General features: G+C 37.4%; 1 protein-coding gene across 1 annotated transcript in view; it reads right to left on the bottom strand.

Annotated features, from left to right (window-relative positions):
- Positions 1-16,515: 16,515 nt before the first annotated feature.
- WDR64 (WD repeat domain 64) overlaps positions 16,516-20,510 on the bottom strand; it is a 146,557-nt gene continuing 142,562 nt past the window's right edge. Inside the window, exon 28 of the mRNA XM_045876185.2 lies at positions 16,516-16,599. Coding sequence (XP_045732141.1) covers positions 16,516-16,599 — 84 coding nt within the window. The remainder of the gene's footprint in view (positions 16,600-20,510) is intronic.

Raw genomic sequence — 20,510 nt, 5'->3', positions numbered from 1 at the left:
TTAACCCTCTTGCCTCCTTTGTATAAGGACTTTTGTGATTACTCTGTGCTCACCTAGATATTCCAGGATAAACTCCCCATCTTAGAATCTTTAAATAACCATGTCTGCAAAGTCCCTTTTGCCATGAAGGTGACATAGTCACAGATTCTGGGGATTAAGATGTTTTGGGGAGAATTGTTCTGTCTCTCCCAGTCTTATATTGTGAAAGTTCCCCTAGTGATTCCATGAGAACAATTGCCCTAGTTTATATGCAGGATCTATACAACTTTTACATTTTTCTAATCTATTGATAGGAAAGGGCATACTAGTAATAATAACAAAAACAGTAATAAGAAAAATGATAATAATAGAAAACACTTAAATAGTGCTTCCTGTGGGTGGGACACTTTCCCGTATATTAACTCATTTAATCCTCACAAACCCTCTGAACTAGGTACTGTTCAAATCTTGAAATGGGTGACATGACGACTCAGAGTCAACAGGGAAGAGACTGGGGGGTAACTTTATCTTTAGATAATGGGCAAAGTTTGTAGTGGCAAGTTGGAGGAAGGACCGCCATTCATTCTTAGGTTAGCTTTGGGATTGGGTCTGGAGCTCCATGTCTTCTCTTCATTCCCATGGTGTTCATTTGGTCATGAATTTGTAAGGTCTTTAGTTGTCAGATTCATTTTTGTCTTTCATTGAAAAAGCTACCTCAGGGTCCCAAAAGGCCATAACTACTGAAAAGTGAGTTTGGTGTTGCACTTAATCGATGCTGATGTATAAGAAAGCTAGAAAACACAATAAGAGTTCCTTGTTTAATGAAGACAAGAAAGACTTCATGAAGAGTTGATTGTGTAGATCTAAAGGGTGGCTAAGATTTAGAAAAGTGAAAAGAAGGGTAGAATTTGCTCCAGATCTGAGGAAGAAATGCATAACGTGAAAAATGGTTCCCACTATTCTGATTTCCTCTATCTAAACTTTACAGAACTTGGAAGTCCAACGAGAGCTACAATTTTTGCCTTGCCCCAAACTGGTGCAGACACCACCAAGTAACTGTGTGTTAGCTGTCATCAAAATATCGTTATAGAGGTATTACAGTCTGATTCCTGAGACTGGCCAACATTACTTTATCTCTCATTCCTGCTGTCCTTCACCCCCCAAATCCTGGGCCTTTCTGGTCACCTCTCCTCATTTATCCTTTATCCTAATTCTGTTCTGGGCTTCATCTCTCTGGCTTGTCCCCATACTCCTGCCCTACTTGCTAGTTCTTTCCACTGTTTTTGCCAGATCCTCCATTCAATTGCAAACTACTACATTCTCTTAGTACAACCCAAGGTGACAAGGACACATTCTAGCCTCCCCCCCCATCCCCTTTCTTTTTCAAAATCATTACTCCTTTAACCTCATACAAAATGAACTTCTGGCTCAGGCTTTTTTCATTCAAACTCAGTTCCACCATCTTCCTGGCATCTTTTATATCTTGTGGGAAATTTATTTAATGCACAACGTTTGAATTTCCTGATCTCAGTTTTAATGAACTTTACCTCCACTTTCTTCCAGTTGTCTTTCCCTGTGGCCACGCACTATCCTTCAGCATCTGGAAATATTCTACTTCTATAATTTAAAATTTCATTAACCCACTCTGACCAGACCACAACCTGCTACAAACTCAGTCACTCCTACTTTTCAATACACTTTGAAAGTATTAAGTGGTCCATGGCCACACACTTTCCCTGGGTTATCAGTACTCTGCTAGCTTCACCCTCTTCTCAATCAGCCTCCATACCATGGTTCACCATAAAATATTGCCTTGTTGTTTCACTGAATCATTTGCCCCTTGTCCTTCATGTTCATTCTGTAAAATCCCCAGTCAGACCACAGAACTTTCCATCTCTGCAAGAGCTTTAGAGAAGATCCCATAACTCTATAGATTGGAACCATTGCATATTCATATTTTTATGAACCTTCAATGCTACCTGGCAGTCTCTTCCATTCTTCATCAATACCCAAGTTTCCTTATTCCTTTTCAACTACCCACTAAAGCCCCTGCTCCAGTTTCACTACTGGTTCTGATTGGCTAATGATTTGGGCCTGGGAATCAGAATTTGATTATCCTCCATTTCTAAAGATGTGACTTTGGGCAAATTAATATTTCTAAGCCTCTGTGTTCTCTTATGTAAATTTATTTTTTAATTAATTAATTTATTTTAATTTAAATTTTAGGTAGTTAACATACAGTGCAATATTGGTTTCTGAAGTAGAATTCAGTTATTCATCACTTACAATGCTTGTCATACCAAGTGTCCCCCTTAATACCCATCACCCATCTAGCCCTCCATCAACCCTAAGTTTGTTCTCTATCCTCAAGAGTCCCTTATGGCTTGTTTCCCTCTCTCCTTTATTTTCTTCCCCCCTCCCCATATGTTCATCTGTTTTCTTTCTTAAATTCCACATGAGTGAGATCATATGATATTTGTCTTTCTCTGACTGACTTATTTCGCATAGCATAATATATTTGAACTCCATCCACGTCATTGGAAATACCAAGACTTCATTCTTTTTGATGGCTGAGCAATATTCCAGTGTGTGTGTATGTGTGTGTGTGTATTACATATAATATATATACACACCACATCTTTATCCATTCATCAATCGATGGATATTTTGGCTGTCTCTATAGTTTGGCTATTGTTGATAATGCTGCTATAAACATTGGAGTGCATGTATTCCTTCGAATCTGTATGTTACTCCTATGTAAATTTAGATACTAATAGCATCATTGTATTATAAGAACTCAATGAGAAAATCTATGTCTAGTGCTTAACATGGGACTGATAGATAATAAATACTAAATGTATGTTAGTTATTGTCATTATTCATGGGGGAAGCTGAGCCAAATTTGCAAGAACTCCCTTAACTTTTCTTCCATGGCAACTACTGTTTTATCTCTGTACCCTCTCATTGTTTCCTGTCACAGCAGAAGATGAATACTGCCTCTGATTTAAGGCAAATTTTCCTTCAACAAATATCACAGATATCTCTGGTATCTTCAGTTTTTCTCTTAAATGTTTTTTTTTTTAAGATTTTATTTATTTATTTGACAGAGAGAGACACAGCGAGAGAGGGAACACAAGCAGGGGGAGTAGGAGAGGGAGAAGCAGACTCCTGCTGAGCAGGGAGCCCGATGCAGGGCTCGATCCCAGGACCCTGGGATCATGACCTGAACCAAAGGCAGACGCTTAACAACTGAGCCACCCAGATGCCCCTCTCTTAAATGTTTTGACTCCTTTCTCAGTCTTTATACATGTTTAAGCTCCTCCCCTTCTACAATTCTATATCTGGCTACCATACTTTCACAGCCAAAAATATATTGTTTTTGAAAGAGTAATATAGACTAGATATTTCAAAATTCTCAAATCCACAAGGAAGTTGAGTAAAAACATCATGAGCTAACACAAAGGGCTTCCCATCATTTTCCTTGAAGTCATTGCCAAATTTCACACCATTGATAACTTCTTCCTTGAAAGTCTGGCTTCCGTGTGTTCAATTCTCTTCTGATTTTCCTCTGATATTCTTCTCTAAGAAAGTCTTTCTTTGCCTCTTAATACTGATATTCCTTGGAGTTCTGTCCTTAGTTCTCTTGTCTTTTCATCTTAGGCACTCTCTCTGGTTGGCCTCCTCAACACCTACTAATGTGCCTAACACTAAAGCTCATGATTCCCAAATCTCTCTTTCTGACCCAGAACTCTACCAAATCATGAAAATCTGAAAATACATATAAGTACCCCAAATAACGAATTCAAAGTAGAATGTGTTTAACACTACAAGGGAGGTTCAGGGGAAAAAAGTACTATGGAAGCTGAAGAAAAGGGATGTCATTTCTGGTGAGATCAAGCACAGGGAAAGGTTTTATGGAGGAGATAAAATTACCTAAGCCTTGAAATATGGTACTGTTTTGATAACTGGAGATATTTGGTGGTTAGGAGCAAGAGAAAAGGAAAATAAAGGAAAGTTTAGAGCCCACTGGGGAGTGGTGAGTAGCCTGGATTGCCTAGAATTTAGCATGCAGATAAGACTGAGTATTTAGTTTGGGGTTAGACCTGGCATTTTAGTATTTCTCAAGTTGTTAATGAATGCCCATGAGTTGTCAACAGTGTCTTGGGGAGTTCTGTCATTAAAGTAGTAATACTTTATATTTCAATTTCCTATTTTTTTAAGATTTATTTATTTATTTGAGAGAGAGAGTGCACAAGTGGGAGGGATAGTGGAAGAGGGAGAGAGAATCTCAAGCAGACTCCATGTTGAGTGGGGAGCCCGATGTGGGGCTTGATCTCACAACCTCAAGATCATGACCTAAGCCGAAAACAAAAGTCAGATGCTCAGTGGACTGAGTCACCCAGGCCCCCTCAATTTCCTACTTTTAAAAGTTAACAGTTTAATACTTTATATATTTCTCTTCCTTAAAATAGGATGATTTAAGAGCTTCTGAGTATATATAGTGTAGACATGTGACAATTTGTGGAGGTCACATTAGTTTGGCAAGGATCTCATGAGCTTTTAATCATTTTCATATTTTTTGAATTTATACTCATAATGGATATTGGTTGAAGGCAGGAATTGTAACAAATGTTGATATTGAAATGCAATGAGGCAATGAGGACAATAACATTTAATTCAGTAAATGTCCTCAAGGTCATAACTAAATTCATGTATCACATCCATTTGATCAATATTCTTAAATAGCACATCAATATGCCGTTAGCATTTCAAAATAGAATTAAAGGAGAAAAAAAATTAGTGGTCATTATAACTATTTTTGGCTTTCTTCTTGTTAGAAATAAGACTATACACACCTATAATAACATGTTATTTTCAGAGAAGAACCTGTAATTAACATCCTTGAGCCCTTCTCTCGTAGCTCATTATTTAGAAATGAAACACAACAATTATTAAAAGAAACCATTTTTTAATGTGTAAAGTGCAATAATTCTAAACAAGTCCTGACAGCAGTTTTGGTCTATTTTGGCTGTAACATGTAATTTAATTATTTTTTAACTTTTACAGTGAAATACAGCATAACGATAGAAAATTGGTCTAAAGATAGATGGAAAGCTCACTTTATCATCACAAGTCACAAAATAAAATGTTCCCAGCACCCAGGAAGCCTCTTTCATGACCCTTGTGGATCAATTGAGGTTCCATTACAGAGAATGATGAAGAAAGATTGCTCTAGAATATGGGATTTATCCTACACAACTGTGGGAGCTGGGTGAACAGTTTATATACAGCTGTTGCTTCTGTGTCTAATGCTGGTTCTGAAGTCAGCAGAGCAGACAGTCCAGCCCAGGAGTCAGAGAAGCTGAAGAATGAGGTTTGGGGTAGTGGTAGGAGCACAGGACTGCTCCATGCACACCGCTGTGCATAGGACCAAGGCGAACCAGGAGATCAGGGGCAATATGCACTAAATGCAACCACACCTGGTACCCTGCACCTCCTTTTGTGCATAAAAAAATATATGGTTACTGCTTCACCTTTGCCTTCCATATTGTGCTCAAGTTCAGATAGCCTATGCTAACCTAGAATGATAGAACAGAAAATTGTGGAAAAAGTAGATACAGACAAGCTAAGTCAACACAGTACAAATTCCCTCCATACCCTCCTGATAACTACACTTTCCCTCTGCCTAAAAGGTAACCACTATCCTGATTCTTATAGCAGCCACTTCCTTGCATTTCTTTATTATTATTATTATTATTATTATTTACAAACTATAATTCATACCTAAAACACTATAGTTTCTTGTTTTTGGTCTTTAAATTTATTCAAGTGAAATCCTATAGCTTATGTTAATTTGTGTGTGGCTTCTGCTCAACATTATTGTTTGTGAGATTCATTCATGTTTTGTGTATAACTGTAGTTTATTCATTTTTATTGTGTTCTATTATACAAATATGTATGAAAAATTTATTTGTCCAATCCACCATGAAAAACATTTGGATTGTTTCCAATATGGGGATATTGTAAGTAATAGGGCTGTGGACACCCATTTACATGTCTTTTGGGGTACTTGTACACATATTTCTGTTGGGAATATAGACCTAAGAGTAGAATTTCTGAGTCATGGAATGTGCATTTGTTCAATGTTAATAGATACCAGATTGTTTTCCCAAAATGACTGAACCAATTTAGACTTCCACTTCTTCCAGTAGAATTATATAAGAGTTCTTGTTGTTGCCTATCTTTACCAATACTTGCATTATTAGTTTTTTTAATTTTAGCCATTCTGGAGTTTTTGCATAAATATATCTAAGGTGGTTTTTGGTTAGCATTACCTTTATTATTAGGGAGATCGAGTACCTTTTCATATATGTATTGACTATCTGGATATCCTCTTTTATGAAATGTCAGCTTGTGTCTCTTGCCTATTCTACTGGATTATCTGTATTTTTCTTATTGATTTGTTGGCATTCTTCATATATTCTGGATGAAAGTCCTTTCTTAGTTATATGTGATGCTAATCTTAGCCATTCTGTGGCTTGTTGTTTTGCTTTCTTAATAGTGTTTTTGGTGAACAGGAATTTTAAATTTTAATATTGGTCAATTTGCTAGGCTTTTTCTTTGTATTCAGGTACTTTCTGTATACTATTTAAGAATTATTGGGGCACCTGGGTGGCTCGGTCAGTTAAGCATCCAACTCTTGATCTCAGCTCAGGTTTTGATCTCAGGGTCATGGATTCAAGAGCCATGCTGGGCTCCACTCTGGGCATGGATCCTACTTAAAAAATATATATATATTTCCCTGTTCCCAGCTCATGAACAAATTATCCTTTGTTTAATTCTAAAATCACTTTATATTTTGCTTTTTATTCTTAGAGTTCTCACATGATACTGATTTATATGCATAGTGTGAAATAGAGTTCATTTCTCATATGTTTTTCAATATTCTAATTCTCCAAATTCTCCCAGGACCATTTATTGAAAGACAATTTTTAATACTCTGCTGCAGTGCTGCCTTGACATAAATCAAATATCTAGATATGTGAGGGTTGCTTTCTGTGCTCTTTACTCCAGTCTGTTGGTCTATTCATCTATTGTGCCAATACCACCCAGTCTTAATTACTACAGCTTTATAATAAGTCTTGATATATAGTCAAGCAATTCTGTATTCTGATCTTTCAAGAAGAATTATTCTTTACATTATTGGTTATTCTTGAACGTTTTTATATTATTTTTGACTCTTTTTATATTCTTAATTGAGGTTTTGAAGAGCTTGTCAATTTAAATTTTTAAAATTTAAATTCAGAGACTTGGATTAAGATGGCATTACATTTAAAGAGCAATTTGGTGAATGTGGTAGATCACAAAATCATAGGCACAAATTTTCCCCATTTTTGCATGCGTGCCCCTTTGTAATATTTCTCCACCCCTCTAGAATTGGATTTGCCTTGTAACTTAATTTGGCTAATACAATGCAGCAGAAATGAGATTTTGTGAATATTCCACTTAGGTTTCCAGATATCTTGTAGCTTTTGTTCTCATCCTCTTGAAACCCTGAAACTATCCAGTGAAGAATTCTGGCCTAGCTTCAGCGGGAAGGAGAGACAACGTGGAGAGAGAGGTCCGCCATGAGATGTGTGAGGAGGCCATCTTAGACCATCCAGCTACTCACTAGCAGTAACTGACACCAGCCAGGAGATCAGAAGTGCTCCACTAGGTCCAGCCCAAATGACTGACCCACAGAATGATGAGCAGATAAAATAATTGTTTTAAGCCACTCAATTTTTTTTGGTGGTTTTTAAACGCAACAATAGATGACTAATCTAGAGGGTATTGATGTCTTTATAAAAATTGAGTCTTCAAAACCATGAACATAAATATACCTTTGCATTTATATGGGGTTTCTTTAATTTCTCTCCAAAATGTTTTATCGATTAGACTTCTTTTCCCTTCATCATTTTATTGTGGAAAAAATGTGAACATTCAGGGATGCCTGGGTGGCTCAGTTGGTTAAGTGTCTGACTTTGGCTCAGGTCATGATCCCAGGGTCCTGGGATTGAGTCTCACATCGGGCTTCTTGCTCAGCGGGGAGTCTGCTTCTCCCTCTCCATGCTTGCGCATGCTCTCTCTTTCTCTGACAAAAAAAATAAAATTTTTAAAACCTTTTTGAACGTTCAGAGAATTTGAAAGAATTCTATAACAAATACCTATATTCCTACCACCTATTTTTCAGCTCATTATTGTTCTCTTCAGTTGACCTATTCTGTCATTATAACCTTTGACTGAGTTCTTAATTTTGGTGATTGTGTTTTTTGGGTCTAGAATTTCAATTTGATTCTTACCAACAAATTCTGATTCTCTGCTGAAATTTTAAATCTTGTGTTTTATCTCCAATAGAGCAAGCACAATTATTTTAAAGTGTGTTTGTCTCTATTAACTGCTTTTTTCTGTCAGTTCTCATTCTTATTTTGTCTTGTATAACTTGTCATTTTTTTTAGTGTGCCAGACATATATTTGGAATAATGAAGACATAATTGAAGGCCTAAAATGATGTCATCTTTTACCACAGTATTTACCCTTGCTTCTGCAGGCTCCTGGGGTATCTACCAGTTTAGGACTACCCGCCGAACTGTAGTCCCCAGTAAAGATCTGTCTACCTTTGTGTCACCCATTTCTAGGATGTAGTTCTTTGGGGCCTCAACCCAAAGTGACAGGGCTTTACCCCTCGATGAGGCCTGGATTCCATTTCCTGTCCCCTTGGCCCTAACTACTACTTCAGCTTCTTAGCTTCCTACTCTTCCCTTCTGGAATCAGCACATGCTTGCACATGGGAAAATTGATTTCAAAAGCTGGGCTCACCTACCTGAGCCTCAGTCTTCCCCGAGAATCTGGCATGTTCACGCTTTACTACCTTATTTGCATTCAGATGCCTTCATTGAGATTTCTTTTTATATCTTGTCCATGTTTTCTAGTTGTCCTCAGTGGGAGTGATTGGCCCAAATTACCTAGTCTACCATTACCTGAAGCAGAAATCATTAGCTATATTTTAGTAAACATTTTAAGTGTTCCACACCAAACATGGTGTAATGAAATATTCTTAATTTGTCAACAAGTCTAGCATTTTCTTAAATGATTAATCAACCCATCATTGGATAAATGAGAGTAAAGATAAAATTTTTTAATTATGTGTATCATAAAAATTATATTGTTATAATTATAGTGCCATTTCAGCAACATACTAAAATGAAATCACTTATTACATAATATGCAAAAATGCTGAAATATATTTTTTCAATCTTAAGAAGTTCAAGAAAATGTATGTTTATTAAAAGAGGTTTGAGAGAATTCCTCAGTCAAAAAAGGAAGGGGATGCTAATTTAGGGTCTTGAATGCTGTGTTAAGGGGATTGAATATGTGGCAGGGTATTCAGTATGGTATTATTTTAGGAAATTTATACCTAGGGATAAAATGACCTTCTTTTACAATGAGATTACAAGGGGGGAAATGGAATCATTTTCATTAACTTGGAAGTTTTCTTTTTTGCTTTTAGAATTCTTTAAAAAAATCTTCTGGGGCAAGTTGAATAAAGCGGGGTCAAAAGGCACAAGCCTCCAGTTATAAGATAAATGAGTCCTGTTAATGTAATGGACAGCATGGCAACTATAGAAAATAACACTGGATTGCATATTTGAAAGTTGCTAAGAGAGTAGGTCTTACATGTCCCCATCACAAGAAAAAAAGAAGGTTTATAACTATGTATGGTACACATGTGAACCAGACTTGTGGTGATCATTTTGCAGTAAATACTAATATTGGATCATTATGTCATACACCTGAAACTGATATAATGTGATATGTCATTTATATCTCAATTTCTTAAAAAGGATCTTTTGGTTTACTTAGGTATTGATAGGTGCTAATTCTCCATAACTATGCTGTTTTTCTAGAGTTTCTTCTTTCATTTGAGTAAATTATTCAAATTATTTTTAAAAATTACAAAACATAATGTTCAATATTTTCTCTTGGAACTTTAGTTTCTTATGTAATTAAAATACATAAAGAAGAAAGTTAAAAGAAAAAGAAAATTAGCAGGAGAAATGATCATGTTCCTACAAGCACCAAAAGTTAGTACCTAACTAGAAATAAACATAAAAAGACATGTGTAAATAAAGTTTATGTGAATAAAGAATTTCTTTATTTTTCCAAAGTTGTTGGGATTTTAAGAATTATAGAACACTTTCAGAATGGAAAGGCAGAGTGAAACCCTAAGAGACCACCGTTTTTTTCTTTTTTTTTTAAATTTTATTTTATTATGTTATGTTAATCACCATACATTACATCATTGGTTTTGGATGTAGTGTTCCATGATTCATTGTTTGCGTATAACACCCAGTGCTCCATGCAGAACTTGCCCTCTTTAATACCCATCACCAGGCTAACCCATCCCCCCAACCCTCTCCACTCTAGAACCCTCAGTTTGTTTCTCAGAGTCCATAGTCCTCATGGTTCATCTCCCCCTCTGAATCACCCCTTCATTTTTCCCTTCCTACTATTTTGTTTCTTTTTTTTTTTTACATATAATGTATTATTTGTTTCAGAGGTACGGGTCTGTGATTCAACAGTCCTACACAATTCACAGTGCTCACCATACCACATACCCTCACCAGTGTCTATCACCCAGCCACCCCAACCCTCCCACCCCCTACCACTCCAGCAACCCTTAGTTTGTTTCCTGAGATTAAGAATTCCTCATATCAGTGAGATCATATGATACATGTCTTTCTCTGACTTATTTCGTTCAGCATAATACCCTCCAGTTCCAACCACATTGTTGCAAATGGCAAGATTTCATTCCTTTTGATGGCTGCATAATATTCCATTGTGTGTGTGTGTGTGTGTGTGTGTGTGTGTATACACACACACATCTTCTCTATCCATTCATCTGTCGATGGACATCTTGGCTCTTTCCACAGTTTGGCTATTGTGGACATTGCTGCTATAAACATTGGGGAGCACATACCCCTTCGGATCCCTACATTTGTATCTTTGGGGTAAATACCCAGTAGTGTAATTGCTGGGTCATAGGGTAGCTCTATTTTCAACTTTTTGAGGAACCTCCATACTGTTTTCCAGAGTGGCTGCACCAGCTTGCATTCCCACTAACAGCGTAGGAGGGTTCCCCTTTCTCCGCATCCTTGCCAACATCTGTCATTTCCTGACTTGTTAATTTTAGCCATTCTAACTGGTGTGAGGTGGTATCTCAATGAGGTTTTGATTTGGATTTCCCTGATGCCGAGCGATGTTGAGCACTTTTTCATGTGTCTATTGGCCATTTGGATGTCTTCTTTGGAAAAATGGCTGTTCATGTCTTCTGCCCATTTCTTGATTGGATTATTTGTTCTTTGGGTGTTGAGTTTGATAAGTTCTTTTTTTTTTTCTTCTTTTTTTTTTTTTTTTTTAAGATTTTTATTTGACAGAGACACAGCGAGAGAGGAAACACAAGCAGGGGGAGTGGGAGAGGGAGAAGCAGGTTTCCCGCTGGATAGGGAGCCTGATGCGGGGCTCGATCCCAGGACCCTGGGATCATGACCTGAGCCAAAGGCAGACGCTTAACGACTGAGCCACCCAGGTGCCCCGAGCTTGATAAGTTCTTTATACATTTTGGATACTAGCCCTTTATCTGATATGTCATTTGCAAATATCTTCTCCCATTCTGTAGGTTGTCTTTTGGTTTTGTTAACTGTTTCTTTTGCTGTGCAAAAGCTTTTTATCTTGATGAGGTCCCAATAGTCCATTTTTGCCCTTGCTTCCCTTGCCTTTGGTGATGTTTCTAGGAAGAAGTTGCTGCAGCTGAGGTCAAAGAGGTGTTCTCCTTTAGGATTTTGATGGACTCCTGTCTCACATTAGGTCTTTCAACCATTTTGAGCCTATTTTTGTGTGTGCTGTAAGGAAATGGTCCAGTTTCATTCTTCTGCATGTGGCTGTCCAATTTTCCCAACACCATTTGTTGAAGAGACTGTCTTTTTTCCATTGGACATTCTTTCCTGCTTTGTCGAAGATTAGTTGACCATAGAGTTGAGGGTCCACTTCTGAGCTCTCTATTCTGTTCCATTGATCTATGTGTCTGTCTTTGTGCCAGTACCATACTGTCTTGATGATTACATCTTTGTAATAGAGCTTGAAGTCCGGAATTGTGATGCCACCAGCTTTGGTTTTCTTTTTCGACATTCTTCTGGATATTTGTGGTCTTTTCTGGTTCCATACAAATTTTAGGATTATTTGTTCCATTTCTTTGAAAAAAGTTGATGTTATTTTGATAGGGTTTGCATTAAATGTGTAGATTGCTCTAGGTAGCATTAACATCTTCACAATATTTGTTCTTCCAATCCATGAGCATGGAACGTTTTTCCATTTCTTTATGTCATCCTCAATTTCTTTCATGGTATTTTATAGTTTTCTGAGTACAGATTCTTTGCCTCTTTGGTTAGATTTATTCCTAGGTATCTTATGGTTTGGGGTGCAATTCTAAATGGGATCGACTCCTTTTTTTTTTATTTGAAGATTTTATTTATTTATTTGACAGAGAGAGACAGTGAGAGAGGGAGCACAAGCAGGGGAAGTGGGAGAGGGAGAAGGAGGCTTCCCACCGAGCAGGGAGCCCCGATGTGGGGCTTGATCCCGGGACCCTGGGACCATGACCTGAGCCAAAGGCAGATGCTTAACGACTGAGCCACCCAGGCGCCCCTGGGATCGACTCCTTAATTTCTCTTTCTTCTGTCTTGTTGGTGGTGTATAAGAATGCAACTGATTTCTGTGCATTGATTTTATATCCTGCCACCTTACTGAATTCCTGTATGAGTTCTAGCAGTTTTGGGGTGGAGTCTTTTGGGTTTTCCACATAAAGTATCATATCATCTGCAAAGAGTGAGAGTTTGACTTCTTCTTTGCCAATTTGGATGCCTTTGATATCTTTTTGTTGTCTGATTGCTGTGGCTAGGACTTCTAGTATTATGTTGAATAGCAGTGGTGATAGTGGACATCCCGGCTGTGTTCCTGACCTTAGGGGGAAAGCTCTCAGTTTTTCCCCATTGAGAATGATATTTGCTGTGGATTTTTCATAGATGGCTTTTATGATATTGAGGTGTGTACCCTCTATCCCTATACTCTGAAGAGTTTTGATCAAGAAAGGATGCTGTACTTTGTCAAATGCTTTTTCTGCATCTATTGAGAGGATCATATGGTTCTTGTTCTTTCTTTTATTAATGTATTGCATCACGTTGATTGATTTGTGGATGTTGAACCGACCTTGCAGCCCAGGAATAAATCCCACTTGGGTCTTGGTGAATAATCCTTTTAATGTACTGTCAGATCCTATTGGGTAGTATTTTGGTGAGAATTTTTGCATCCATGTTCATCAGGGATATTGGTCTGTAATTCTCCTTTTTGATGGGGTCTTTGTCAGGTTTTGGGATCAAGGTAATGGTGGTCTCATAAAATGAGTTTGGAAGTTTTCCTTCCATTTCTATTTTTTGGAACAGTTTCAGAAGAATAGGTATTAATTCTTCTTGAAATGTTTGGTAGAATTCCCCTGGGAAGCCATCTGGCCCTGGGCTCTTTTTTGTTGGGAGATTTTTGATTACTGCTTCCATTTGCTTAGTGGTTATAGGTCTGTTCAGGTTTTCTATTTCTTCTTGGTTCAGTTCTGATAGTTTATACATCTCTAGGAATGCATCCATTTCTTCCAGATCATCTAATTTGCTGGCATAGAGTTGCTCATAATATGTTCTTATAATTGTTTGTATTTCTTTGGTGTTGGTTGTGATCTCTCCTCTTTCATTCATGATTTTATTTATTTGGGTCATTTCTCTTTTCTTTGATAAGTCTGGCCAGGGGTTTATCAATCTTGTTAATTCTTTCAAAGAACCAGCTCCTAGTTTCGTTGATCTGTTCTACTGTTCTTTTGGTTTCTATTTCATTGATTTCTGCTCTGATCTTTATTATTTCTCTTCTCCTGCTGGGTTTAGGCTTTATTTGCTCTTCTTTCTCCAGCTCCTTTAGGTGTAGGGTTAGGTTGTGTATTTGAGACCTTTTTTTCTTCTTGAGAAAGGTTTGTATATATACTTTCCTCTTAGGACCACTTTGCTGCATCTCAAAGATTTTGAACAGTTGTGTTTTCACTTTCATTTGTTTCCATGATTTTTTTAAATTCTTCTTTAATTTCCTGGTTGACCCATACATTCCTTAGTAGGATGCTCTTTAGCCTCCATGTATTTGAATTCTTTCCAACTTTCCTCTTGTGATTGAGTTCTAGTTTCAAAGCACTGTGGTCTGAAAATATGCAGGGAATGATCCTAATCTTTTGGTACTGGTTGAGACCTGATTTGTGACCTAGGATGTGATCTATTCTGGAGAATGTTCCATGGGCACTAGAGAAGAATGTGTATTCTGTTGCTTTGGGATGGAATGTTCTGGATATATCTGTGAAGTCCATTTGGTCCAGTTTGAGACCACTGTTTTTTCTTACCAAGTGGTCTGGTGCCTTGGGTGCATGTAACCCTTGACATGGGAATGCTTTCATTTGAATCATTTCCCTAACAGGCTTGGGCCAGCAAATCTGCAGGTTTCAATTCTGATACTTTCCTCATGACTTTGACTTATTTAAAATCTCATTTATTGGGGTGCCTGGTGGCTTTGTTGGTTAAGCATCTTTTAGTTTCCCTCAGGTCATGATCTCAGGGTTGTGAGACTGAGCCCTCCCCCTGGCATGGAGCTCAGTGGGGAGTCTGTTTGAAGATTCTCTCCCTCTGCGCCTCCCCCCATTTATTTACTCTTTTCTTCTCTCTCTCAAATAAATTAATCTATCTTTAAAAAATCTCATTTGTTATTGATCAAATTTAGATGCTTTCATACAAATACAAAAATACAAAAAATTGTAAAAATACATGAATACCCATGGGTAAAATTAATCATTTGGCCAAATCACTGAAGTCAATTAAAAGAATTAATAAAAGATGAACATATGAAAAAGTGATCAACATCACTTGGCAACAGGGAAATCCAAATCAAAACCTCAATGAGATATACCACCTCACACCAGTCAGAATGGTTAAAATTAACAACACAGGAAACAACAGATATTGACGAGGATGTGGAGAAAGGGGAACCCTCCTACACTGTTAGTGGGAATGCAAGCTGGTGCAGCCACTCTGGAAAACAGTATGGAGGTTCCTCAAAAAGTTGAAAGTAGAGCTACCCTATGACCCACCAATTGCACTACTGGGTATTTACCCCAAAGATACAAATGTAGTGATCCGAAGGGGTACGTGTCCCCCAATGTTTATAGCAGCAATGTCCACAATAGCCAAACTATGGAAAGAGCCTAGATGTCCATCAACAGATGAATGGATAAAGATTGGTATATTTAGCTATCATCTATCTATCTATCTATCTATCTTTCTATCTATCATCTATCTATCTATCATCTACAATGGAATATTATGCAGCCATCAAAAAAATGAAATCTTGTCATTTGCAATGACATGGAGGGAACTAGAGGGTATTATGCTATTGAAATAAGTCAATCAGAGAAAGACAAGTATCATATGATCTCACTGATATGAGGAATTTGAGAAACAAGACAGAGGATCATAGGGGAAGGGAGGGAAAAATGAAACAAGATGAAACCAGAGAGGGAGACAAACCATAAGAGACTCTTAATCTCAGGAAACAAATGGAGGGTTGCTGGAGTGGTGGGGGGGTGGAGGGATGGGGTGATTGGGTGATGGACATTGGGGAGGGTATGTGCTATGGTGAGCACTGTGCGTTGTGTGAGACTGATGAATCACAGACCTGTACCTCTGAAACAAATAATACATTTTATGTTAATAAAAAAAATTTAAAAACAAAAGATGAACCCCAGAAAGTTCATATAACCATTCAAATTCTTTTTATCGGAGTCATTTCTAGATGAAATGTAAATAACTTCTAACTTAATCCTAGAAACTCTGAACATTTTCTTCCATATGACATTTCCCTAAATGAAGAAGACAAAGAGGCAGAGGCTTGCTCGGCACATTTTTCTTTTTAATAATTTTCTTTGTAGAACACATAGCATAGTAATTTGCCTCTTACTGCATATATTTGGATAATAATTCTGGTTATGAATTGGGGTGAACAAGGGTGGCAGGGGGAGGCAAAAAGCTGATCATCGATAACCATATTATTTTAGATCTACTAATGCTATTGATTTTCTTTGTTTCCCTATGTGTCATTTTGCTGACAGTAAACAAGAAACATTACCTAGTTGTTAAATGGATTTCCATGTATGAAAGAAATTAGACATCTGGCTGCTTGCTGCTTGCTTGTTCAGAGCTGAGCGATCTTCTCCATTGACACGATGGCCCGAGGATACAGATGTGGGTGACAGTGTCTGGTGGACCCTCACTTTCATCCTGAAATTAAGACTGGAGTGTCATTCAGATCTTGCCATTTTATGTGCAGCTCAGGCCACAGCAGCCACTTCTAATTTTCCTCTCTTCACTTGGAGATGAATGGGAAGAAGGAAGAAGCCAGATTTATTTGTGGGACTAAATGTCTTTTCAGACTTCTCCTTCGTGACATCTGTGAAAAAAAAGGGAACGTCAGTTAGTAACTGGCATTATATGATAATGCAATTTTTCAGAGTCACGTTGCACCACTATTTTTATAGAGATTTTAATCTTCCTAGTAAGAAAGTATCATTATTTACTTAACTATCCTGTGTGCCTCCAGGATAAAAATGTGGCATTCCAGAAGGGTGTGATGGAAGAGCACAAGCTTTAGACTGACTACTAGACTGGGCAGTTATCCATGCTGGGACTCAACTGCCCAGTCTATTAAAGGTTTGGTTAAAACAAAGCAAATTAGAGAAGTTTGCTAGGTCATTGTAAGGCATAGAGATATTGTATGTTAATATCATCAGAATCCATTGACTTACAGGAAAATAAAATCAAGTGATGATCCTACAAATGAGAAATGAAAATGAGTTTTGAATTGGTTATTTTTGAAACACATACATATAAAAAGTTAAACTCTTTAGTTTAAAAATTCAGAAATTTTGTCCATAATATTCAGCTAATATTTACAGTACATATCGATTTGATTTTATGGCCTATTATGGGGAAGAAGAAAGAAAGATGAAAAAAGGGGTGAGGAAACACAGAGAGTTCAAGGTAAAGAAAAAGACAGAATGAGCCCCAAGTACCAAATTCAACCACCTAAAGGTCTCTTAGGCTTGAACACTTACAGGTAACCTGACCACTCTTTCCCTCTGAAACACAAGGGGGGAAACTCAGCTCCCCACATCCATCCACCAACCAACTGATGCAATTTCCCAAGCTGCACTCATGTTTCTTTCTTTAATTTTCTATCCTCATTCTCCCCCACTTCCTCCTGCACCCTCCTCCCTTCTTTGGTCTCATTCATTCTTCCATTCAGCGAGTTTGTGTGTGTGTGTGTGTGTGTGTGTGTGTGTGTGACCTATGTGTCAGTCTGTTCTAAACGCTGGAATCCCAGCAGAGAATAAGTCAAAGTACCTGCCTTTGTGGATCTTACATTCTAGTGGGAAAGAATCATTGCAAATAAATGAGCTTTTCTAGAATGTAATGTCAGGTAGTGACAGGAGCTATGAAGAAAAATGAACTAGAGCGAGGGAACAGAGAGTGGTGGGAAGGGAGAGTCCTTCAGTTTTCATTATTTGCAGACTCTCATCCAGTTACTGTGACCAGGGGAGGCCCAGCAGCTTACTTACTTTTGAATTACATTGCATTGTATTTACGTGTCCCGGCTCTGAAGTCAACCTGCTGGGTTTAGATCCCAGCTCTATTAACTTACTTCTTTGGGGGATCTTAAATTACTTTTCCTCTGTGCTTCAGTGTTCTTGAATATAAGATGGGGATGATCATCTTAACTACCTCCATGTTACGAAGATTGATTGAAAAGAGTACATACGGAACGTTCGGTTTTGTACCCTGTACACTAATTTAAAAACAAATGTTAGCCATTTTCACTAGTAATATCACTCAGTTATAGTTTATATCCCCTTTCACCTGAAATAAAACTGTGAGGGTTTTTCTGTTATTCTTTGAAAAGCTAGAGTCTGCTATCTTGTATACCATCTTTCACTTAACCGTTTTTCTGTTATTGGATATGCTTCCACAGTTTTGTAAATGGAACATGTCACAGAGTTCATATTCTCCCACTCTCTTCCCACATTTAAACAGAAAAAGAATTACAGTTGACCCTTGATCAATCCCCCATACAGTAGGAAATCCATATATAACTTTTGACTCCCCCATACTTCACTACTAACAGCCTACTGTTGACTGGAAGCCTTACTGATAACATACAGAGTTGATTAGTACATATGCCATATTCTTACAATAAAGTAAGCTAGAGAAAAGAAAATGTTATTAAGAAAATCATCAGGAAGAGAAAATACACTTAAGTACTGTACTGTATTTATTGAAAAAATCTGCATATGAGTGGATCCTCGCAGCTTAAACCTGTGTTGTCCAAGGGTCAACTGTATAAACTTATGCCCTGATGTATGTTTTCCTGTACTATGGTTAATATTCTGTAACTTGGGCGCCTGGGTGGCTCAGTTGGTTAAGCGACTGCCTTCGGCTCAGGTCATGATCCTGGAGTCCCGGGATCGAGTCCCGCATCGGGCTCCCTGCTCGGCAGGGAGTCTGCTTCTCCCTCTGACCCTCCTCCCTCTCATGCTCTCTGTCTCTCATTCTCTCTGTCTCAAATAAATAAATAAAAATCTTAAAAAAAAATATTCTGTAACTTGTTTAATTCTAAAGGGATTTACAAACCACTTAAAGACATTGAGAGTTGGAATCAGCATTTCTATTATTTAAAAATAATGTCAAAGAGATTAAGACACCCATTTTTGGACTATTTGTTCAGAGAACTTTCTCTCCTCTATAGTGTGAGCTCCTTGGTCTATGAAAATGGCTTCTTAGTGCCTAGCACAGTGCAGGGCACATAGTAGGTATTTCAAGGTATTCTGTACATGCTTGTTTCACAAAATTGGAATTTGAACACTAAATTTTCTGAGGTAAATTTATGCCCAGGTTCCTGGAAGTGCTTTTTATGAAAATAGGCATTTAATGGGTATTTATTGATTTGACTTCATCCACTATTTTCCCACTTAGGCTGTATGGGTTCCTAAAATTGCAGACAATCAATATAGTGATTCTTTAATCTATGCCAGTTTCCAGAGTTTATTGTTATCTTGCAAAGTGCACAGTTTTCTGAAAATGACCTAATTTTATTTTGGAAACAGACTTTAATCCCTCACTACACTTAACTCTTTTCTTCATTAAACCAGAAGGAAAATTTTTAATTATGGTTTTGTGGTCCCTTTTCTGTAGGCAAATGGAGATATCTGCTTCCTTTGCCCTTTTTGTATGGTTAATGATCTCTCAGAGTGATAAAGAAAATAAAGCATCTATTAAAACAACAGATATATAAAAAATTCCTTTGCGTTTGGACAAATAATTTATTATATTTCATGATCTTTGATAAAACTAATCATAGTGCAATCAATTTCTGATTATCTAGGTGTAGAGTCTTCATTATGTACATTAACCATGACTAATTTTTAGTTCCATTTTTGTCTTCCCTCTTGCATTTAAGACATATGTGGCTATTGGAGTGCTGATAAATAAATAAAATCTTTAGTAAATAAATAATCCAAACTAACAGATAGTCAAAAGACTGTTCTGGGTTTTAGAGTTCATATAATTTTTTTGCCTGTATTTGCATTCTTATTTGTTTTGCCTCATCTGATATTAAATATACTTTACATTTTCTAAGTACAAACTAAGTGACAGAAAGAAGATAGCCACATGTGTCTTTTTAAAAAATTTTTTTTAAAGATTTTATTTATTTATTTGAGAGACAGCGAGAGCTCGAGAGAGCAAATGAGAAGCAGGAGAAGCAGGCTCTCTGCTGAGCAAGGAGCCCAACGCGGGACTCAATCCCAGGACCCCAGGATCATGACCTGAGCTGAAGGCAGACGCTTAACTGACTGAGCCACCCAGGCATGCAGTTTTGGATTATTGATACCACTGTGTCTCATCGATTACTTAAAACAATTAAAAATAAATTACATTATTTTATAGAAAACCCTTCTTTTGCCAACAATTCTTAGTAGAGTTGAGGATTAACAGGAAGTATTCATATTCTTATTATGTGCCCGAGGACAGAATGATGCTCAAGTTTTCTCCATAATTAAATAAAGCAGCTTTTTGTGGTGGTGGCTGTGATTGTTATCTGTTGTTGCATTAGGCACAGGCAATAAGAACCAGCTCCTTTCTGTTTTTAGTCTGATTTCATGGGGTGGAGGCTTACAAAAAGTACCCTATGTTAGATCTTCCCCTTAAAGTTTGATCTATTTTAACAATGGGATGAATGGCTGCCGGTTAAGTTGGGCCCTTACCAGCCTCCTAGAGCCAGCAGAAGAGTAAGAGCATTTGAATTTT

This window comes from Mirounga angustirostris, unplaced genomic scaffold (genome assembly GCF_029215605.1).
Source record: "Mirounga angustirostris isolate CCGP_5_RB_7025 unplaced genomic scaffold, mMirAng1.0.hap1 SCAF_6, whole genome shotgun sequence".
NCBI classification, from domain to species: domain Eukaryota; kingdom Metazoa; phylum Chordata; class Mammalia; order Carnivora; family Phocidae; genus Mirounga; species Mirounga angustirostris.
The sequence above is the reverse complement of the archived record's forward strand: the minus strand, read 5'-3'. Positions and strand labels throughout refer to the sequence as shown.